This window comes from Macaca nemestrina, chromosome 13 (assembly GCF_043159975.1).
Source record: "Macaca nemestrina isolate mMacNem1 chromosome 13, mMacNem.hap1, whole genome shotgun sequence".
Classification (NCBI taxonomy): Eukaryota; Metazoa; Chordata; class Mammalia; order Primates; family Cercopithecidae; genus Macaca; species Macaca nemestrina.
This window is the reverse complement of record NC_092137.1, coordinates 69451951-69471315: the sequence shown is the minus strand read 5'-3', so window position 1 is coordinate 69471315 and position 19365 is coordinate 69451951. Positions and strand designations below refer to the sequence as shown.

Here is a 19365-nt window from a genome sequence, read left to right as displayed (position 1 = left end):
GCGAAGCTTTTGAGAGAAGAAAGGACTTGGGTTGACTTACAATGAGAGAAGGAGCAGGATAATTTGGGCCGGGGATGCGTGAGCAGAGATCCACAGGTGGGAATACACACAGCGAGCAGGCTGAAACAGCGCCTTGGGGGCAGTCTGCCTTGTGCAGGGAGGGCACTAGGGGAAACCCTTCTTAGCCAGTCCTGCATTTCCCAAAGTGCCTTTCACAGAACGTTAGTCCCAAGCGATGCTCTATGAAAACAGATCAGTGATTTACAAGTTTGGGAAATGCTGCATATGTTCCCCCTTTGGAGATTCCCAATGCATGTCAGCTTATTAAAGCATCTTTGAAGTCCTCAGAGAAAACGGCCTCTTTAACATTAAGTGCAACAATTTCCAAATGTATTTGACACCTATGAACAGCTGCAGAATAATTATTCCACATAACACACCTTGTGTGGGCAGGCAGTGGGAACCAGGGAAGGTGTTTAAGGCAGTGTAGTTCTTTGCCGTGTAGGAGTAAAAATTCCCTCATGTCAGAGAGAGATGGGTGTAGAGTCTACACAGATGTGCCCAGCACCTGCTGCTACGGTTGATCCCCCTCTGTGTTCTGAGGAAAAGAGTCGTAGTGCTGGTAAGTGAAAAAGGGTGGGTTTGCATTCCTTAGCACTGAGAGCATCTATTGCCCTTGGGAATTAATGAAGCTCGGTGTATATGCCAAGAAAATGTTTTCACTGGCTGGAGAAGTAGTTGCTATATACATATGCATGCAGGTGTAAACTTTTGCTGACTGGCAACCTGTTTTGATCTCATACCCGCCCTGTTTCTCCTTGTTTAGCCAGAGCCTGAGCGTATCCTCTAAGGAAAAGCTTAGGTAACACCTCCTCTCTGTAGTCTTTTTCAGACCAACCCTTCTCTCTGGCTTGTCACCCCCATCTAAGATCTCTCTCTTCTTTATCTTACTGTCAGTGGCAAACAAATTATCACTTCATGACACACCATCTGGTTCCTTTTTCTTTTTTTCTTTTGAGACGGAGTCTCACTCTGTTGCCCAGGCTGGAGTGCAGTGGCACAATCTTGGCTCACTGCAAGCTCCACCTCCCACATTCAAGTGATTCTTGTGCCACGGTCTGCAAGTAGCTGGGACTATAGGCCTGTGCCACCACACCTGGCTAATTTTTGTATTTTTGTTAGAGAAGGGGTATTGCCATGTTGTCCAGGCTGGTCTCGAACTCCTGACCTCAAGTGATCCACCCTGTCGGCCTCCCAGAGTACTGGGATTACAGGTGTGAGCCACCACACCCAGCCAACATCTGGTTCTTAAATACAGTTTTCCTCCCCCATTCCCTACTAAGGAGCATGTAACCATGCTGTGCTGAAGGGTGCTTTGTACATTTGCCGATGACTGCATATATGACACTGCATACTTTTGGTTTTTTGGTTTTCACATGGTAGTGTGTCAAATGAATATGTGAACAGCTCATCTTCCTGCCAGCCAAAAGGAGAGTGAAAGAATAAAATCATTTTGGTTATTCCCACTGACGCCATTTTAGAATATAGCAAGGCCTCCTTACTCATCTTGAATGTGTTTCTAAAGTCAATATGAACAATTAAGAGGCTAACAGCTAGGCAGGGCAATGAATTAACAATGCAAAACAAAGGGGTAATAAATAATGACAATTTGTCAGTGTTTCATTCTGCCTGCTGGGCATTATTACGGGGTGAACAGAAATTAGATTTCCCTGGGCAGAGTGTTTTCAGATGGACACTGCAGGAGTGAAGAGAGCTGGAGGGACAGTCAGGTGGAAAGAGGGATAAGCCATCCATCAGCCAGACTCACTGGCTTTATCTCCAAAAAACTTCAGACTCCATCCACTTCTCACCATTTCCATTGGGTCCACACTTGTCTACCACCATTGCCTCTCACCCGGGACTCCAACCTTGTCACTGATCTCCAGGCTTTACTCTGGCCTCTGTACAACCGATTCTTCCCACTTCATCCCTGGTCATCTTTGTAGAATGTTAATTAGAGGCAGGCAGTATCCAAGTGTGGAGGATGCTAGGGCACTTGTCTCCCTCCTGCTAAGCCCTCCCCTCCATGTTATATCCAGAGTAAAATCCAAATGTCTTTCCTCAGGTTACAAGCCTGCCTGCGTGGCCATGTCCCCTGCCATCTCTGACCTTACTGCCCACCCATCACTGCTGGCCTCTGAGTTCCTCCAACATGCCAAGCTCTTTCCAGCCTCACAGGCCTTGTGCCTGCTGCTGTCCCCTGATCTTAACGTAGCAGCTCCCTCTTGTCATTCAGATCTCATCTTCAATGTCACCTCTTTAGAGACAGCTTTTCCCACCATGCAGGCTAGATATCCATTGTCTTTCCACTCATCGCTCTGTTTTGATTCTTAGTAGAGCACTTAACACTTGGGTGCTGTGAATCTTAGGATACAAACTCCATGAAAGGACCATATCCCTGTTTACCAGTGTTTAGGACAACAAATAAATATGTGTTGAAAGAATCAATGCTAGTTCCTCCGTTTATCAGCTGTGGGGCCCAGGCACTTGAACCCTCTGTAAAGATAATTTCCTTGTATGTAAAACAGGAATGGGAATACCTATGTCATAGGGTCAGAATAAATATATTAGAAAATAATTGTAAGTTACATGGCTTTTGGCAAACGTGAACCATCATTATTGCTCTAGTCAACTCAGGTTCCTGTTAGCAAGGTGAGGCTAATATTTGCTTCTCAGGAATTTTTCAAAAATAAAGTAGAACAGATAATCCAATAAATGTACAGATACTTAGAACAAGGTTTTAAAGGATGCAAGTTCTTTCTTCTCTGTGGTGATATTGCAGGGAAGAAGCAGTAGAGAGGCCTTGAATGCTTGTTTGCTTTAATAAAACACTTAACGTGGTGGCAGGCACCTGTAATCTCAGCTACTTGGGAGGCTGAGGCAGGAGGATCACTGGAGCCTGAGAGGTCGGGGCTGCAGTGAGCTGTAACAGTGCCATTGCACTCCAGCCTGGGTTAACAGAGTGGGATGCCATCTCAAAAGAGAACACCTCAAACCCCTAACATGCTGGCTTAGAGCATGCAAGACCTCTGCCCAAGAATAAGAAGTTTGGGATAGGAATTGGTCCAGAAAGGCAAAGTCACAGCTGACCTAATAGAAAACCAGAAAGGGTGGAGATCCATAATTTCTGAAATTCTTACTGTGAATAAAAATCAAAATAGTTGAAGAACTCAGGGCCTGTATGGAAATCATGTCATTTCCCCTTCTCACAAGAATCTTCCAGACTAGTCCTCTGGATGAGCGTGTCCAACAGACACATAATATAAACCACATGGGCCTTTTAAGTTTTCTAGTAACCACATTTATAAAACATAAAAAGAGATAAGTGAAATTAATTTTACTAATATATCTTATTTAACCCAATATATGTAGAATGCTATTTCAACTTATAATTAATATAAAAATCATTAAATAAATATTTCCTATTCTTTTTTTCATATTACTTCCCTGAAAATCGAGAGTGTATTTTGCATTTATAGCATATGTCATTTCTCACTAGCCACATTCAGGTGCTCAATAGCCACATGTGACTAGTGACTGCCTTTTTGGATAGTCCGCTCTAGATTTTACTTTTGAGATGTTCAGGATCTAAAAACATATTTTGCTACTTGTAAGAAGGGAGGCCACAATTTTAAAAAATGTGAGTCCATTTGTAATCCCACTGACAGCAGCAGGGGGCAGACAAATGCCTAGGCAAATAGGGGTGGGTCCCCGGCAAAACCCCACCTCCAAGCCGAAATGAATTTAAAGCCTGAAAGCCAAGCTACAAATCCACAGACTGGACTGAGAAACCGTTTTCCTGTTTGGCACATTTTCCTCTGATTGATCCCACCCTTTACCTATTTTACACATACCTACCCTTTCCTAATTGGTTTTCTACACTGTTGTGCCTACCTTTGAATGTCTTTGCTTTAACCATTTTTGCATACTCACAAACCAATCAGCGTGCACTTCCCATTCTGAGTCCATAAAAAGCCCCAGACTCAGCCACACTGGGGGAGAGAGAAACCATCTGTGTCTCCACTAAGATCTGTTATGTTGCTCAGTAAAATTCTTCTCCACCTTCAAATTGTCAGCATATCCTCATTCTTCTTGGATGTGGGACAAGAGCTTGGGAACTGCTGAATGTAGGTACAAGCTAAAACACAGGGCAGGGTGTGGGGGGTGTTGCCAGTGGAGGTCCCAGTTGGCAAATTGGCTGAGAAAAATCCTGCTTCACTACCAAGTTGCCTAGTGTTTTTCTACACATGAAGGAAAAAGCCACGGTCAACTCTTCCACTGGCCAATGAAGAACTTAAAAGAAAATTTTCTTAAGATTTTAAGTTCCTGTCATGGAAATACTTTTATCCTCTGATCTCCACAGATGATTTACGACATGTAAAACTGTATGTGAAACTGCATCTCTCTCTTTTTCTCTCTCTTTGGGAAGTGCTAGGAAGATTACTCACAAAAAATCAAATCACATCCCCCCACTCTAATGTTGGTGTTTCTGGGGAAGGCTTATGGAAAGCTGTGTTTCTTCATGGGGGAACAGTTTGTGCCATGGTTTACAAAGCTAAAGAATTTCAATAGTCAAACTGTTGCCATAAAAAAATCAAACTTGGAAATAGAACTAAACATGTTATTAACAGAATGGGCTTGAGAGAGCAAGAGAATTCTTTTGGAGTAAAGTTATCCAAAGTCTATGTGTTCTCCTTTGACACGTAAATCTATTATCAAGCTAGTCTTGGACTGTTTTTTGGACAGAAATTGGGTAAGTTTTGCAAAAGACAGGCACAAAGCCTGGCTGTGGATGACACCCTGAGGGTCAGAACATTCATTACAGCATTGGCGTCTACAGAAATTTGAAAGCACAGCAATGTTGCTGGATAAAATTGGCATTTTCATATGGGCAGGGTAACTTTTTTGGAAGCCTTCATGTTGCTTAAGAGTGGCCTGCTGTGGGACATAGATATGGGTTTTTGGCTTGATGCAAATTACTTATAAGGTCCCGTTTTTGCTAGGAGATTCTATTTTGATCCATTACTAAATATATTTGCAACCTGAGGCTCACCAGCAGTGGATCTACTGCAGAACACACTAGTCCAGCTGATGAGGTACTGTGGGACCATGGGATATGGGCAGTTCTCATGGGCTTATTCCTGATTTTGGAGGGTGTGCTTATTGTTTACAAGCACAGAAGGTGGCCTCAGCTCTGCAGCTTCTTTGGCTATCTCTGTACTGCATGGCATCCCCTAGGCCTACAGATGTGGTAGGACACTAAAGCAATGGCTTCTGGAATTCTGCTAAGCTTGCTCCCACTATTCACTCATCTTTCCATTGCTCTCCACCACCACGCCCAAGACAGCCAACCTTGTTGGTCAGAACTACTTCCCTTTTTAGAGAAAGAAGGAAAATAATTTTCTTGCATAGAAACACAGATGATTCCACAGTGGACTTTCCATTAGGCCCACTTTTACTAGTTATACCACTAAGGATAATGCTGCCCATTATTATATCCAAGTTTCCAGACTCTGTGACTTTTAGGGTTTTCCATTGCAATTCACCTTTAATAAGCAGGAGAGTAAATGGAAAGGCTTATATAAGATTTATTCCCATTTAAAGCTTGTACTTAAGTCAGGGCCACAGAGTCCTTAAAACGTAGGTCGCAGTAATTGAGGCCAGTCAATGCCTGGGTGCCAGCTGGTGGGGCCACACCATTCAGTGAAGCAACCAAATTCAGATGCTGGGGGCAAACACAGAAGTGGACAGAGGTGCTGAATGCCAGAGGAATGGAATGAGCACCCTCACAGCTAGCTCTGTCATCACTGTGGATTCTCAACGTGACATTGCTCTCATTGGTATTAGCCAAAAAGAAAAAAAAATGGGAAAACACTAATATTAAACAAATGTTACAAGAAAAAATTCATAAAGTGAGACTGGTAAAGCCTTGGAGAGTTTTTTAAAAATGAATTTTCTATTTTCAAACAAACTTAAAGAAACAAAAGTTATTAATGGCCATGGCAAAAGTATGAATAGCAATGATAATAAAAGTTTAGTGTTTTAAATTTTTAATCAGCTTCATTTTATCTGGATATATCCCTAGAAGACCTTGTGAATTCTCTCTCCTTATTAAAACATGGAGGATTCATTCAGCTGTTTCTTTTCTTGTGACTCAAATGCAGTTTCCTATGAAGACACATCATAAAAGTTTGCAAACAGCTGTGGCCTGGAGGTTGCAGAAACAACCATACTCCCTGGGACAAGGAAACACATTGAGCTAGGTCCTCAGTGCTGTGAGGGAAAGTCTAGAAAAAAAAAAAAAAAAGCCATGGTTCCTTCCCTCAGATTGCTTACAACTTATTCAGGGAGTGAAAAGTCAGTATTAGTTAAAATTAACTTGGTGCTAAATTTTGTGGCTGTAAGCAGAGGAGGAAGGAAGGGCCAGACAATGAGCCTTGACTGGGAGAAGGTCTCGAGCTTTGGCTGAGTGCTGAGTGCCTGAAGGATTTGGGTGGACAAAGACTGGAGAAAGTGGAGCCTGCAGGTGAGGGCTGCTGCACTCCCTACCCTCCCTGGTTGCGGGTCTGTGTGTACTCTCTCAGTTCCTCTCCCTTCTGGCCTTTTACACATGCTGTTCCTCCAACCAGAAGGCCCTTCTCTCCCTGCACTGGAAGAGTTTGTCCTTTGGATCTCAGCCAAATAGTTACTTCTCTTTGGAATTCTGCCCTGATGCCCTAGCCTGGGTTAAATCTTCTGGCTCTATGCTCCCAGAGAACTCCAAACTCCCCCTCATACCATCTACCACGTGGAGCTGTAATTTAGTGATCTTTTCTGACCACTCCAGTGTACACTCCACAAGGGCAGGGATCTCGCCTTGTTCATGCTAAATCCCCACTGCCTAGCCTGGTGCCTGCTGGAGAGCGGGAGCTCAAGATGTATTAACTGGATGAAAGGAGTTTCTGTCCCAGACACAGTGTTGGTGGTAAAGTGGGAGGCGGCGAGAGGTGGAATCAGGGAGAGCATGAGGTGGAATCAGGGAGAGCATGAGGTGGAATCAGGGAGAGCATGAGGTGATCTGGGAGCACAGCATCCTGTGCAGGAGAGCAGGCCCGTGTGGGAAGACATCAGTGGGTATGTCATCTTGGGCAGGATATAAAAATGGAAAGGTACTGGGAGGTGGGAAGAGGTAGGAGGACAGGAGGGGAAGGGGTTGGGTGGCAAGGACTAACTCTGCCTTCTCCTCAAGAGATAAGGCCCAGTCTGGACGCTTATCCTCCTCTCCTGGCCTGGCGTGAGGACTCAAGGAGAGCCAGGCAGTGTCAAGCTGGTGGGTTTCCAGTCTTGCCACTTCCACCAACACTCTTTGTGACCTTGAAAAGAGCAAGGATCTTATCTGAGCCTCATCTTTCCTATATCAAAAAGAGGATAAAGTAAGGAGGTGATGGGGAACAGATGAGATAAGGGACCTGGGAGGGCTCGGGGATCTCTCCAGACCACCTTTCCAGACCTCAGCTTTGGTGCCTCTAAAATGAAGGGTCTGGGATTATGAGGAACTGCCAGTCCAACTCTGCGACTGAGGGTCAGGTTGAGTTGGGGTGGTCATGGAGATGCTGAACGAAGATGGGTGGGTGTGGATGTTTTATAGCAGGCTGGTTCTTCCCCACACTGTTCAAAAGCCTATCTCCTAGGTCAGATTTTGCCATGTATAATCTAACCCAGTACTTTCTGGCCAGAACAGAACTTCCCACCAGCCTGGATTCTGATGATTCTTAATGGAGGCTTATCACGGAGATGCTGAATGTCCCTCGAGATGATCTTTTCCGGTGCCATCAGCTGGAGGAGTAGGCCCACAGAAGCCAAGTGGCTAGACATGATCATCGTGCTTAGAAAAAGTAGCAAACCTCCTAAAATATTATACACTTGGGTAAAATTCTGACCCTAGAGCTCAGCCCTACCTACCTCAATCCTGATTTTGTTTGGAGGGGAGAAAATGAGGTCAGAGAATTTGAACAGGGTTGCTTTATTCCCATCCCTGTCTTGTTCAGCCTTAGCATTTACTTCTCCTCTGTTTGCTATTTGCAACCTGATTCCAGGACTTGACCTTCTGTTGTTGCAGCTGTTTGGGAGATGAGACAATCTGAAGTTGAAAGTCCTACAAGTTGAAATTGAAAGAAGCTACAAAATGATGATGATGATGATGACGGTGATGATAAGGAGGAGGAGGAATGTGTGTGAATGTGAGTGTGTAATGCTTGGAGAAAAAGGGGGATGAGATTGTGAGGATTGGAAGAGACAGAGAGGGAGGGGGAAAGAGAGAGGGAGAGGAAGATAGCTCAACCACAGCAATTGCTTTCATATGTATTGACTCAGAGACACTTCCTACCATGGAAGAAGGAAGTTGGCAAAAAAAATCCCAAGATGGTATGTTTTGCAGCATCAACTTTGGGTTTAACATCTCTGAAAAAAGTTAACTTTGCAGGTTTTGGGTACAGTTGGTTTTTGCTGTGGACAGAGAGTGTTTTGAACTTTTTCTTCCTTAAATTCAGCAAACTAAGCCAAGAATTCTAAGTACTCATGTCCCCCTCCAATGAGACAGCAAAGGAGAGGCTTCCAAGGGTGAGAAGTGAATGAATACTACGGAGAATTCAAACATCCAGGGAAGATGCTGTGCCAGAATAAATCACACCCTCTAGGAACATTTCCTATAATTTGCTCTTTTTTCTTCCTTTTTCTTAAAATGATCCATTTCTTACAAAAATTTATAAAAGGTCAGGAGACTTCCCCTCCAGAACTGTTGGGACCTTATACCTGGTGTCAGATAGGAATTCTGAAGATGTCCATTTGCTCAACGTAAAGAGCTAATGTAAACTTAATTGTTTATTGTGCAAGAAAAACGACTTTCATATAAGACTTCAATATGGAGCCGGGCGCGGTGGCTCAAGCCTGTAATCCCAGCACTTAGGGAGGCCGAGACGGGCGGATCACGAGGTCAGGAGATCGAGACCGTCCTGGATAACACGGTGAAACCCCGTCTCTACTAAAAAATACAAAAAAAAACTAGCCGGGCGAGGTGGCGGGCGCCTGTAGTCCCAGCTACTTGGGAGGCTGAGGCAGGAGAATGGCGTAAACCCGGGAGGCGGAGCTTGCAGTGAGCTGAGATCTGGCCACTGCACTCCAGCCTGGGTGACAGAGCGAGACTCCGTCTCAAAAAAAAAAAAAAAAAAAAAAAAAAAGACTTCAATATGTAGATAACTTGGTTCTTTTGGTCATTGCTGGTTTGAACATAAAATAATTCTGAGAAAAAGCTTTTCCTACAGGTTAAGAGGTAACTAAGATTCTCTGAAATCAATGGCAGTTTTTTCAGGGGGAACGAAGGGAAGAAAATAAACTCCCATCTTTTCAAATTATATATACCTATCATTTTATTTAATCCTGAGACATTCACTCTGGAATGTGGAGAAGTGCTGCCAGTACAGGAGCAATGGGGTTCCCAAGGTGTAGCTGTTTCCAGGAGCTCCAGTTTCAGCTGCTCCACTCCTCCAGCTGCATCACAGGGAGAACAGAGCCCATCACTTCCCACAGGGATGTCCTTACTTCCTGCCATCTCACTCATACCTGGGCTCTGCAACCCATGTCACTAAGGAGGACTGGCACTTCCTCCTAAGCTCTCCAACCCCTTCTACTAAGAATTCCTGCAGTCTAACAGTGAGTTCTTGTCTTCAACCCCTTCCTCTACTGGATCTCTGCCATATGCACTTAATCATGCTCAAGTCTTACTAAGATGAAGAACTCTTTCCAACTCTAGATCTCCTCCAGCTACTACCTTGGCTCTCCCTCCCATTATCTGTTAAGCTTTGCTCCCATCCCCATCATCCCACAGAGCTTGGGTCACTAAGGGCACCATAACCTCCTTATTGCTAGTCTTATTAGATGACTGCTCTCAGTTTGCATTTTAATTTCCCATCATTTGACACCCCACCCTCTTCCATAATGTATTATCTTCCCTTGGCTTCCATGACCCCAGACTTCCCTCTCACAACTTCTCTTTCCCTTGGCTGGTCCTTCTTAGTTGTCTTCCTGCTCTATTTCTTTTCTCCACCCTGACTTAAAGGACGTGACCCTCAGGGTTCAGTAATTCACTTATTTCTCTTCTCTCTACCCCTCCCTCTGGTTTCCCCTCTAGTCACATTGGTCTTAACTGCCATGACCAGTGACTCTCAAATCTTTGCCTCCAGCCCAGAACTCTCACTGGAGCAAGACTTCCCCCTGACTAGGGTGAGGCACGCGAGGTGTTGAGGGCACAAAATTTAAGGAGGCATGTACTTGCAGGTCCTTGCTTTCACGCAACCCTGACAGTGAGTAACCCATAGAGTTCCTGCCCTAGATGCCTTCATGCTTCACCCTGGTCCCGACCTGCTGCAGGTCCTTTTTGTTGGATGTCCCACAGGCACCGCCAACTCCACAAGTTAAAAAGCGACGTCCTCATCTTCCCTCCCAAAGCTGTCCTCATCCTGGTGAATGGCAGGCAGCACAGTCAGCAATGTCGCTTGGGCCAAATCCTGGAGGTCCTCCTTCACACCTTCCACACTCTCCTCCTCCATACCCAGGCAGTTACCAAATCTGTGATTATTTGCTCAACATCTCGTGAATCCAGGCTGTCTTCCTCACCCACCACTCTGTGCTCCAGGCTGCCAGCCTCTCTCACTGCCACTGTGTCCACATTGCAACCAGTGTGACCTTTCTAAAACGCACATCCGATCACGCCTTTGCTTAAAACTCTTGCAGTAAGTCTCCACTGTCCTCAGGGTGGAGTCCAGCCTCCTCAGGCTGGCAGACCAGGCTCCCATGGCCGGCAACTCAGGTTCCTCTTCACCACAGTCCCTCTTCTCACTGCCTCCTACTCTGTCCTCCTCTGTACCCCGCTCCTTGTGTCTCCCTGAAGGAGCCACAGTCTCACCTGCAGATCTGTAAGCAAGCTTCCCTGTCACTAGAATATTCTCTCCCCCCAACTCCATTCCCCCTTCTTGTCTCAGCTTAAATGTCCATTCAAGAAGGCATTTGGACTCCAAGGCTGGTGAGACACCCTTCCTGGTTATAGCTCCCACATCTCATGCACTCAGCTCCATCACAGAGCCTTTCACATCAGGCAGTGCTTGCGGGCTTCCTGTTTGTCCCTGTTCCTCGAAGGCAGGGACAGGGCTCATTCATTCATCTTGAATACCAAGCACCAATACAGTGCTCATTGGCTCCTAGAAGACGTCTAACAAGTATCTGTTGAATGCATGAAGGAGTTCAGGAATACCTAGTGTTGACTTTCAAGTCGGAAAGTCCTGAATTCAAGCCCCAGACCTCCTTACGAGCTGTGTGTCCTTGGAAAATTTAATTTTCCCTGAGCCTCAATTTCTGTTCTTTAAAGTGGAGATCATCATTACCCCAAGTTATCATGAGAGGGTTTATGCTTCTGTAAGCATTTGCAGTTCATACAGTGTGTGACACTCTCTTTTGCACACATACATACATACATACATGAACTCCTGGAAGCCAGAATGTAATACTCTGCTAATGGATATCCCTAGTGCCCAGCCCAGAAATGGATTCTTGGTGGGAGTGCAATTGGTGTCTTTGTTGAGGGAAAGCAGCCATGGCAGGCCTTAGAAATTGGCAGTGAACAGGTAAAAGAAAAAAAGGAAAGGGATTAGAAGAAAGAGGGAATGCAGGAAATATGAAGGACAGAGAAGACAGGAGAGAGAATGCAAAAGTGCAGACACTTTCTCTGAGGCCTGTTTATGCTACAGGAGGCTCACCTGCTTTAGAAGGACTGGGCGGAGGATGACCTCTCTCTTGGGGGATAACCTGCCCAGGCTATTCTCGCCTCTGCGACAGTAGGGAGACATGGTGCCCATGTGACTGGCCTCATACCCTTATTGGAAACAGCTGGGGAGGATTTCACAACCTCTGAGGCTTTACTTCAGATGAGTTTCAAACATTGTTTATGTACATTTACGTGTGTGTTTCCCTGGGTCTCTTCTGGTTACAAGGAGATCCAGGCTTGCAAAACAAGCTCTGAGTGAGCTTTAGTATTTTGTTCTTGCAGATAGTAATGGAATGTACCAGCCTCCTGATGCCAGATCTGAAAGCAGATGACATCCAAACCCAGTGGGTTCTCCGGGAGCACGTGAAGTGGGGTGGAGTTCAATTTGGAGTAAAAGTGCCTGGGGATGGGTCAGGCTGGTCGGTAGATGATTGAATTCCATCCAGGAAAGACATATGAGGCTGAGTTCTGTTTTCTCTTTTCCATCTTCTTTACTCAAGCAGTAACAATGATATGGCAGCCTCAGTCTAGGTTAACCATCTTCCTGATAGGAAAGGGACTGTGAAAAGCACGTGAAGAGTGTGATCAGCCTATCTTACTCTTAAGGTTTCTGAAGGAATGTGGAGAGTTGCCTTGAAATTGTTTCAAAAAGGAAAGAGAAGATGCTGCCCTGAGTGAAAAAGAGGGAACTGGACCAGCTCACTGCTTCTCAACCCCGGATGCTCATTAGAATCACCCGGGGAGCGTTTATGATTCCCAGGTGATTCTGTGAGTGCCCAGACCTCATCCCAGAACAAGTAAACAGCACCTTTAGGGTAGGACCTTTAAGCTCTCCAGGTGATAACAATGTGCGAACAGATGGAAAACCACTGCAGTCCATGCTCTGATCTCTGAATTCCCCTGCGTTTCTGTGTTTGAAATTAGTAATCTAGGAACAGAACGTGTGAAGATGGGACGGATTTCTTTACAACTCACTGAGCCTTAGTATTTAGATTTAAGGTAGACTAGTTATTCCCCAGTTGTGTCAATAGGTGCTCTAAGGAGAAATACAGAAAAGGGGTGACTTGGTGGTCAAATCAGTATAGAAATACTGCTTAGGACCCCAAACTCGCAGAGTGAGAGAGGTACTTTGAAGTTTCTTTAGTTCCTTATCTTACTGGTTCTCAAAGTGTAATCCCCAGACCAGCAGCATCAGCGTCACCTGGGAGTTTGTTAGAAATGCTAATTCCCAGGCTGCACCCCAAATTCTGAATCAGAAACTCCGAGCGTGGTTTCAGCAAGCTGTGCTTTAACAAATCTTCTAGGTGATTCTGATGCTCAAGTTTGAGAACCATTGATCTGCTACAGGAATCCCCTATGTCCTGGCCTAGTGGTTAATTTGTCTTATCCGTGTTAGTTACCTGGAACATTCGTCTCTGGGGCAGCCTGTTGCATTGTTGAAACTTGCACCCTTCAATTCTTTCTGATGAAATTTGTTTCACTGTTGTTTCTACCTGTGGGGCTAGCTCTGTTCAATGGGATGGCCCAGAGTAAATCCAGGTCACTTTCTATTAATACATCCACTTCAAGGCATTTAAGATAATTTTCTAGGACTTCTCATTTAATATCACATATGGCCCATAGCTTCCAAAGGAGCCTTTCTCAAACGTACACTAAAATACTCAGGAAGAAACAGAAAAGGTGACAATTCACATTTCACATTACCATCAAAAACAGACGGAGGGGGTAGAAGTGTAGAAGAAAATTTTTGTGAGAATTTATGTTCTCTTGAAGTAGGGGAGGCTGCTCTAAATTTGAAACCAAAGGCAGGAATTATAAATATTTATAGATTTGACTGTAAAATTGTAGAAAACTTCAATATATTTTTAAAAAGTTAAAAGGTAAATGGCAAACTAGAAAAAACTTTGGACATATATTACATGGTTAGACTTTAAATGTCATAAGGATTAATAAGTTCTACATACTTAATGCAAGCACAGGACCTGATACATAGTAGGCTTTCAAAACATTTGATTAATGTATGAATGAAGATGGGTTAAGAAAATTATCACAGGAAACCAACACTAAAATATCCAGTGGAAAAATGAGCCAAGTCAAACCAATGGACAAATGAGAAAATAAACATTTAAAAAATTGTTCCACCTCAATAATAATAAAAAATACAAGTTAAATTAGCACCTGTCAATCAAATAGGTAAGTTAATAATATTGGGGAGCATCTGGGGAGATGGGCGTTCCATAGGGGCTAATGTGAGGGTTAATTTGTACAATCTTTTGAAGGGCAATTCTTTGGCAATTTTTATCAAAACTTTAAAAATGTGCACACTATTTGATCCAGTAGAAAGCTGGACCTTTTATTCTAAGGAAACATTTGTGAATGTGCACAATGATTTGGCAATAAGGATACTGACTGCAGCTTCATTGATAATAATAGATACTTGAAAATCAACCTCCAAAAAGGGAAGATATGCAATCGAATAGGACATGGTCATTAAAATGATATTATTCAAGGATATGTAGTGACATGGAAAGATTATTCCTTGACAATGGTAACGTGATAAGAAACAGCTTACAAAGTGGGATGACACACCATATCATCATGGACCAAGTAAGTTAAAAAGCTCTCATGACCCCTTGAAGCGTTCTTTCCCAGAACATTCTAAATTCTTTCAACCATTTGCCCTTGAAAAGATGAGCAAATTTTCTGAACTCAAAGAGTGGCCAAGCTGTGTAGGAAGCCTTGGGGACCATCCTGGACCATCCTGGGACAGAGGTTCTAACTTCCAAACCTTCTCACCTAGGCTCTGTCGAACGTGTTCTGCTTTAGTGATGCCCCCTTTCAAGCATTAGTGTGGTCAGCAACTTTTTGTATTTACAAGACACCTCGGGAACAATGGACAATATTACCAAGCTAGGTTCACTCGGTAGAGAGGACGGGAAAGGCATTCCAAGCAGAGAAACCTAGCAAAGGTACGGAGACACAAAATGTCCTGGCATGTTCAGGGCGTGCCCAGCAATTAATTCCATGTGCTCAGAGCCTATTTGGAGGTGATGAGGGAATCTGGGGTAAGTAGTGTATGAAATAGAAAGGCATGCCTTTCTAAATCAAGCCAAGGATTCTGGGTTTTCCCACAGTTTTTGCAAGTCTGAAGTGGGGGCATGGTGTGTTGAGGTTTGGTTTTACAAGGAGCACTGTGGTAGCTACCTACTGGGAGCTGGGGACGCCATGTGCTTAGTAAACTTTAACAATCTTAGAATCAGATGTGCTACTGGTTTGCTATTTAGGTGGTTTCCTTTGGCACTTTCTTTTTTATGTTGGCTCAAGCATTTCCTGGTGGGCTCCAAGGAACAATGGGACCATGAGCCCACCACAGGCAAAGAGAAGGAGACGGATGATGGCAGATGGAAAACATTCGTGTTTCCTGCTGCCATCCCTGACCTGGGGCTTGGATGGCTCTGAAGAGGTGGGTGCCAATCCCAGGGAAGGGCGGTGGCTCTGGGCTCTGGCTCCCTGAGCTCCTGCTCTGTGCTGAGCTGGAGGCCTTTCAGTAGCTTCAGAGGCTCTGTTGGTGGGCTTGTGTCTGCATCTGGAGGGCTGGGGTGGAGTAGCTGGGGGGAGGATGAAGGAGACAGGAACTGAGGAGGAAAATGTGCCAGGTTTCTGTGAGGTCAACATGTGTTTGAAGTAACTTAGAATGTAACCGAGAATGCAATTAGGTGATTTTTGTTTTTGTTTTGTTTTAAAGAAAAAATTCAGAACCTGTGACTCTTGTTCATGAGCACATGCCTGGATGGAGTCATTTTGAGTTTATGGAAAATGTGGTCAGCTCCATAAATCAGTGCTGAAGAATTCTTACAGACTCACCCCCATGCAAGCAACGCAGGCCTCTCTAGTGAGTCTCCTAAGGTTATGCAAAACAAAACAGAAGAAGCATGTAGACAAAGCTACAATATTGCCCCCCCTCCCCTGGAATTCTTTCTTGAGTAGCCATAGGCAGCTCTGAATTCTGGTTCTTACTTCATCTGTGACCTTTCTTGCATAACTCCATGTGTACATCCTGTGGTTGTTGCCATGGCAACAAGGACACAATTTTCTGTATCTATTTCTCTCGTGTATCTTATTTTAGCAAGACTTCCATAAAGAAAGGGCACTTAAAAGTAAACTGGATAATCATAATTTGTGACAGTGTTGAGAGTATGTTCAAAGGTATCCAAATTCTTAAGCTTCTTATATCTTAAATCTATTACTTTGCATGGCTGGAGAATAAAAGTTCAAGGTGGTACTATGTCTCTCAAAAACATATGAAACATTTTCAGGTGTTACTACAAACTTTCATTCAGAATTGGTAAATAAGAGATTCAATTTAGGTGTGATTCATTAGAGAAAGTTCCATTTATTTTCATTTCATTGTTCTTGGATTTACATAACCAGCCTTTTGCTCCCAAACAGCATTGATTCTTCTGTCTTATAAATGAAAATATTTCTTTCTATCCAGCCTCTTTCCTATAACCCTCCCACTTCTTAGGTTGACCCAGTTTATGAATTGGCTTCTGCCAAACTGGTCAGTGGAAAATGGAATGTTAACATATTTTAGTGGAGATGTTTTTCAATTGCTCTGAAAAAAAAAATGGGGTCATACACTGTATCAGCATCTTCTGTCACAAAAAACAGTACTACTGAAACTTAGTTTAGGGATCTTATTATTATTTTTTCTTAATCTGTTAGAGGAGTCTCATGCATGCTAAAAAAATTTCTTCATTTTCCATAGAAAGCAGATGTATACTTTATAAGACCAAACACCTCCCAGAGTACTAACTTTATGGCCTGTGCTTGTTTCTCCTAACTGAAGAGTTTGTATTTAAAATTTCGTATAGAAATTTGGTCTTGTTGACTGTCACAGACAAAAGCTCAAATTCCATATGCAATGAGGGCCAAGTCAGCCCAGCATTTATATGAGGTGGTTTCACATTTTTACTTGCATGCCGTCCTAGTCACAACAGGAACAGCTAATTGGGCAGTGGCTCACATAAACTATGAAACTTTAGACCAAATCTCCTCAGCTACAAACCACCCACTGTCACCAGGTGCAAGGGGAGGAGGTAGCAGGGCCTGTCTATCGGGCTCTGCTCTAGTGTTAGCTGTGCCATGCTGGACAGTCAGGAAAGCAAACACACCAACTGCAATATGGCTTGAAGTTCTGCATCAACCATCCCCAGACAGCAGAACAGCACAAAGTAAATAACCATAAGGATATCTGTCATCAATTGAGCATTTCTTTTTTTTTTTTTGTTTTGAGACGGAGTCTTGCTCTGTCACCAGGCTGGAGTGCAGTGGTGCAATCTCGGCTCACTGCAAGCTCTGCCTCCCAGGTTCAAGTGATTCTCCTGCCTCAGCCTCCCGAGTAGCTGGGACTACAGTGCCCACCACCATGCCCAGTTAAGTTTTGTATTTTTAGTAGAGACAGGGTTTCACCATGTTGGCCAGGATGGTCTTGATCTCTTGATCTTGTGATCCATCTGCCTCGGCCTCCCAAAGTGCTGGGATTACCAGTGTGAGCCACCACACACAGTCCGAGCATTTCTTTCTTAACAAAAAAATTTTATTTTTTGAGACACAGTCTCATTCTGTTGCCCAGGCTGGAGTGCAATGGTGTGATCTCGGCTCACTGCAACCTTCACCTCCCGGGTTCAAGCAATTATCCTGCTTCAGTCTCCTGAGTAGCTGGGATTACAGGCATGTGCCACCACACCTAGCTAATTTTTGTATTGTTAGTAGAGATGGGGTTTAACCATATTGACCAGGCTGGTCTAGAACTCCTGGCCTCAAGTGATCTACCTGCCTTGGCCTCCCAAAGTGCTGGGATTACAGGTGTGAGCCACCACGCCCATCCCAATTGAGTATTTCCATATGTTCAGCAGGGAGCCAAATGCTTTACAAACATTACCTTCTCCAACCAGCCACAGTAGGAAGAAGTCCATGCCATCTACTTTATAAGGATGAAGTTCAGAGAGGTCAGGTGATTTGCCTGGAGCTTTCTAGCCAGGAAGGAAGGGGGTTCAAACCCAAGTCTGCTTGATTTGAAAGGAGTTCTAAATGAGATACTTTTATTTTGCTTTTGGATTAATGTGACTGATTCCCAAAGAAGTGGATGGAAGATGCAGGTTGCTGGTAGTTGAGGGAAAACTTGGTCCCGAGTTGTGATCCGTAAAACTTGCAGAAGAGAGACTAGCTCTTACATGAAAAAATAGTGATAGCGTTGTTTCGGCACAACTGAAGTTATTTCCAGTGTAAGTTACTTGTTACTTACTATTTGAAACAGAACAAGCTATTCACCTTCTCTTGTTTTTCAGAGAATGCAATTAGGTGATTTTTGTTTTTGTTTGTTTTTCTTTCTTCATTTACAAAATGAAGCCATGGGCTGGATGGTTTCTAAGGTCTCCGCTGGCTCTACCTTTCAGGACTGCTCTTGACTAGAGATATTCCAAGCTTAGCCTTGACAATGCTAAGACAAATCCTCACCTGGGGTGAAAGGTCCCTCTGTGGTCCTGGGCCAGCTGTGCCCAACACCTGCTGGGAAGATGGTAGGCGTTTTCCGTGGCCGCTTCCTTGCCCTCACCCTATCCTTGCAGCGCTGGTACTCTGTGGTACACCACTGGCTTGTGTGGCCAGTGGCCAGCAGAGCTCCCTCCTGAAACTGCCCCAAGTAGGGGCCAGTCCTGTTTTATTCTCTCATTGTGCCTATACATTGAGAAGCTCAAATTCTAGGAAGTTACACCCAACAGATCACTGTCAAGTCCTTTACAGAAAAGCAAATCGAAACTCAAGATCTTGTAATAACCAACATTTTGAAAAGTGATGTCTGATTTGTTGCAACATGAAATAATAGCTGGATTTGTATATCTGGAGTTATTCTAGCTCTGTTTTAGAATCCAAAGTTATTCTAGCTCTACAAAGATGGAGAGAGAAAAAGAATGTGTGTGTGTGTGTGTGTGTGAGACAGAGAGAGAGAGAGACCATTCATGAATTAACGAGTCCTACCGTGTCTCCTGGCTGTGGACGCATCACAGACACACGATCATATCCTTTCCTCAGTAGGACCCACAAGGCATCGAGTTTTCCCTGAAATAAAACAAATGCACCAAGATTACATATGAAATCAGACCTGTGGCTAGCCACCGTAGGCACACGGAACTTTCCGTGCTTCTTCAGTCACGTGAACAACACAACACTGTCAATATGGTCATGATGGGATTAGTGACTTTGCAGTCCCTTGATTCAAAACTGGAGCTTAGTGAATGGAGGAGAAGAGACACACAGAAGACTCTGATGCTTGTGAAGGACGCACCCTGAGGTCTGAGTGCAGTCCCAAGTTTGCAAACGTAACTTCATTCAAGCTTTGGGCTTTTGTCTTTATCACATTTCTGGGCATATCCTCATACCACAAGTCAATCTTTCCAAATTTCGCTAAAGTTTTTTCTTCCCACTTGGTGCCCAGAGCTCATTAGTAAAGA

The 19365-nt window shown here is 44.0% G+C and overlaps 1 protein-coding gene across 3 annotated transcripts in view; it reads right to left on the bottom strand.

The window, feature by feature from the left end:
* Window positions 1–19365, bottom strand: part of LOC105465199 (ANTXR cell adhesion molecule 1) — a 239376-nt gene that overhangs the window by 37729 nt on the left and 182282 nt on the right. For all 3 annotated transcript variants that reach the window (XM_011713474.2, XM_071076840.1, XM_071076839.1), the window contains exon 17: window positions 18893–18973. In XM_011713474.2, coding sequence (XP_011711776.2) covers window positions 18893–18973 — 81 coding nt within the window. The remainder of the gene's footprint in view (window positions 1–18892; window positions 18974–19365) is intronic.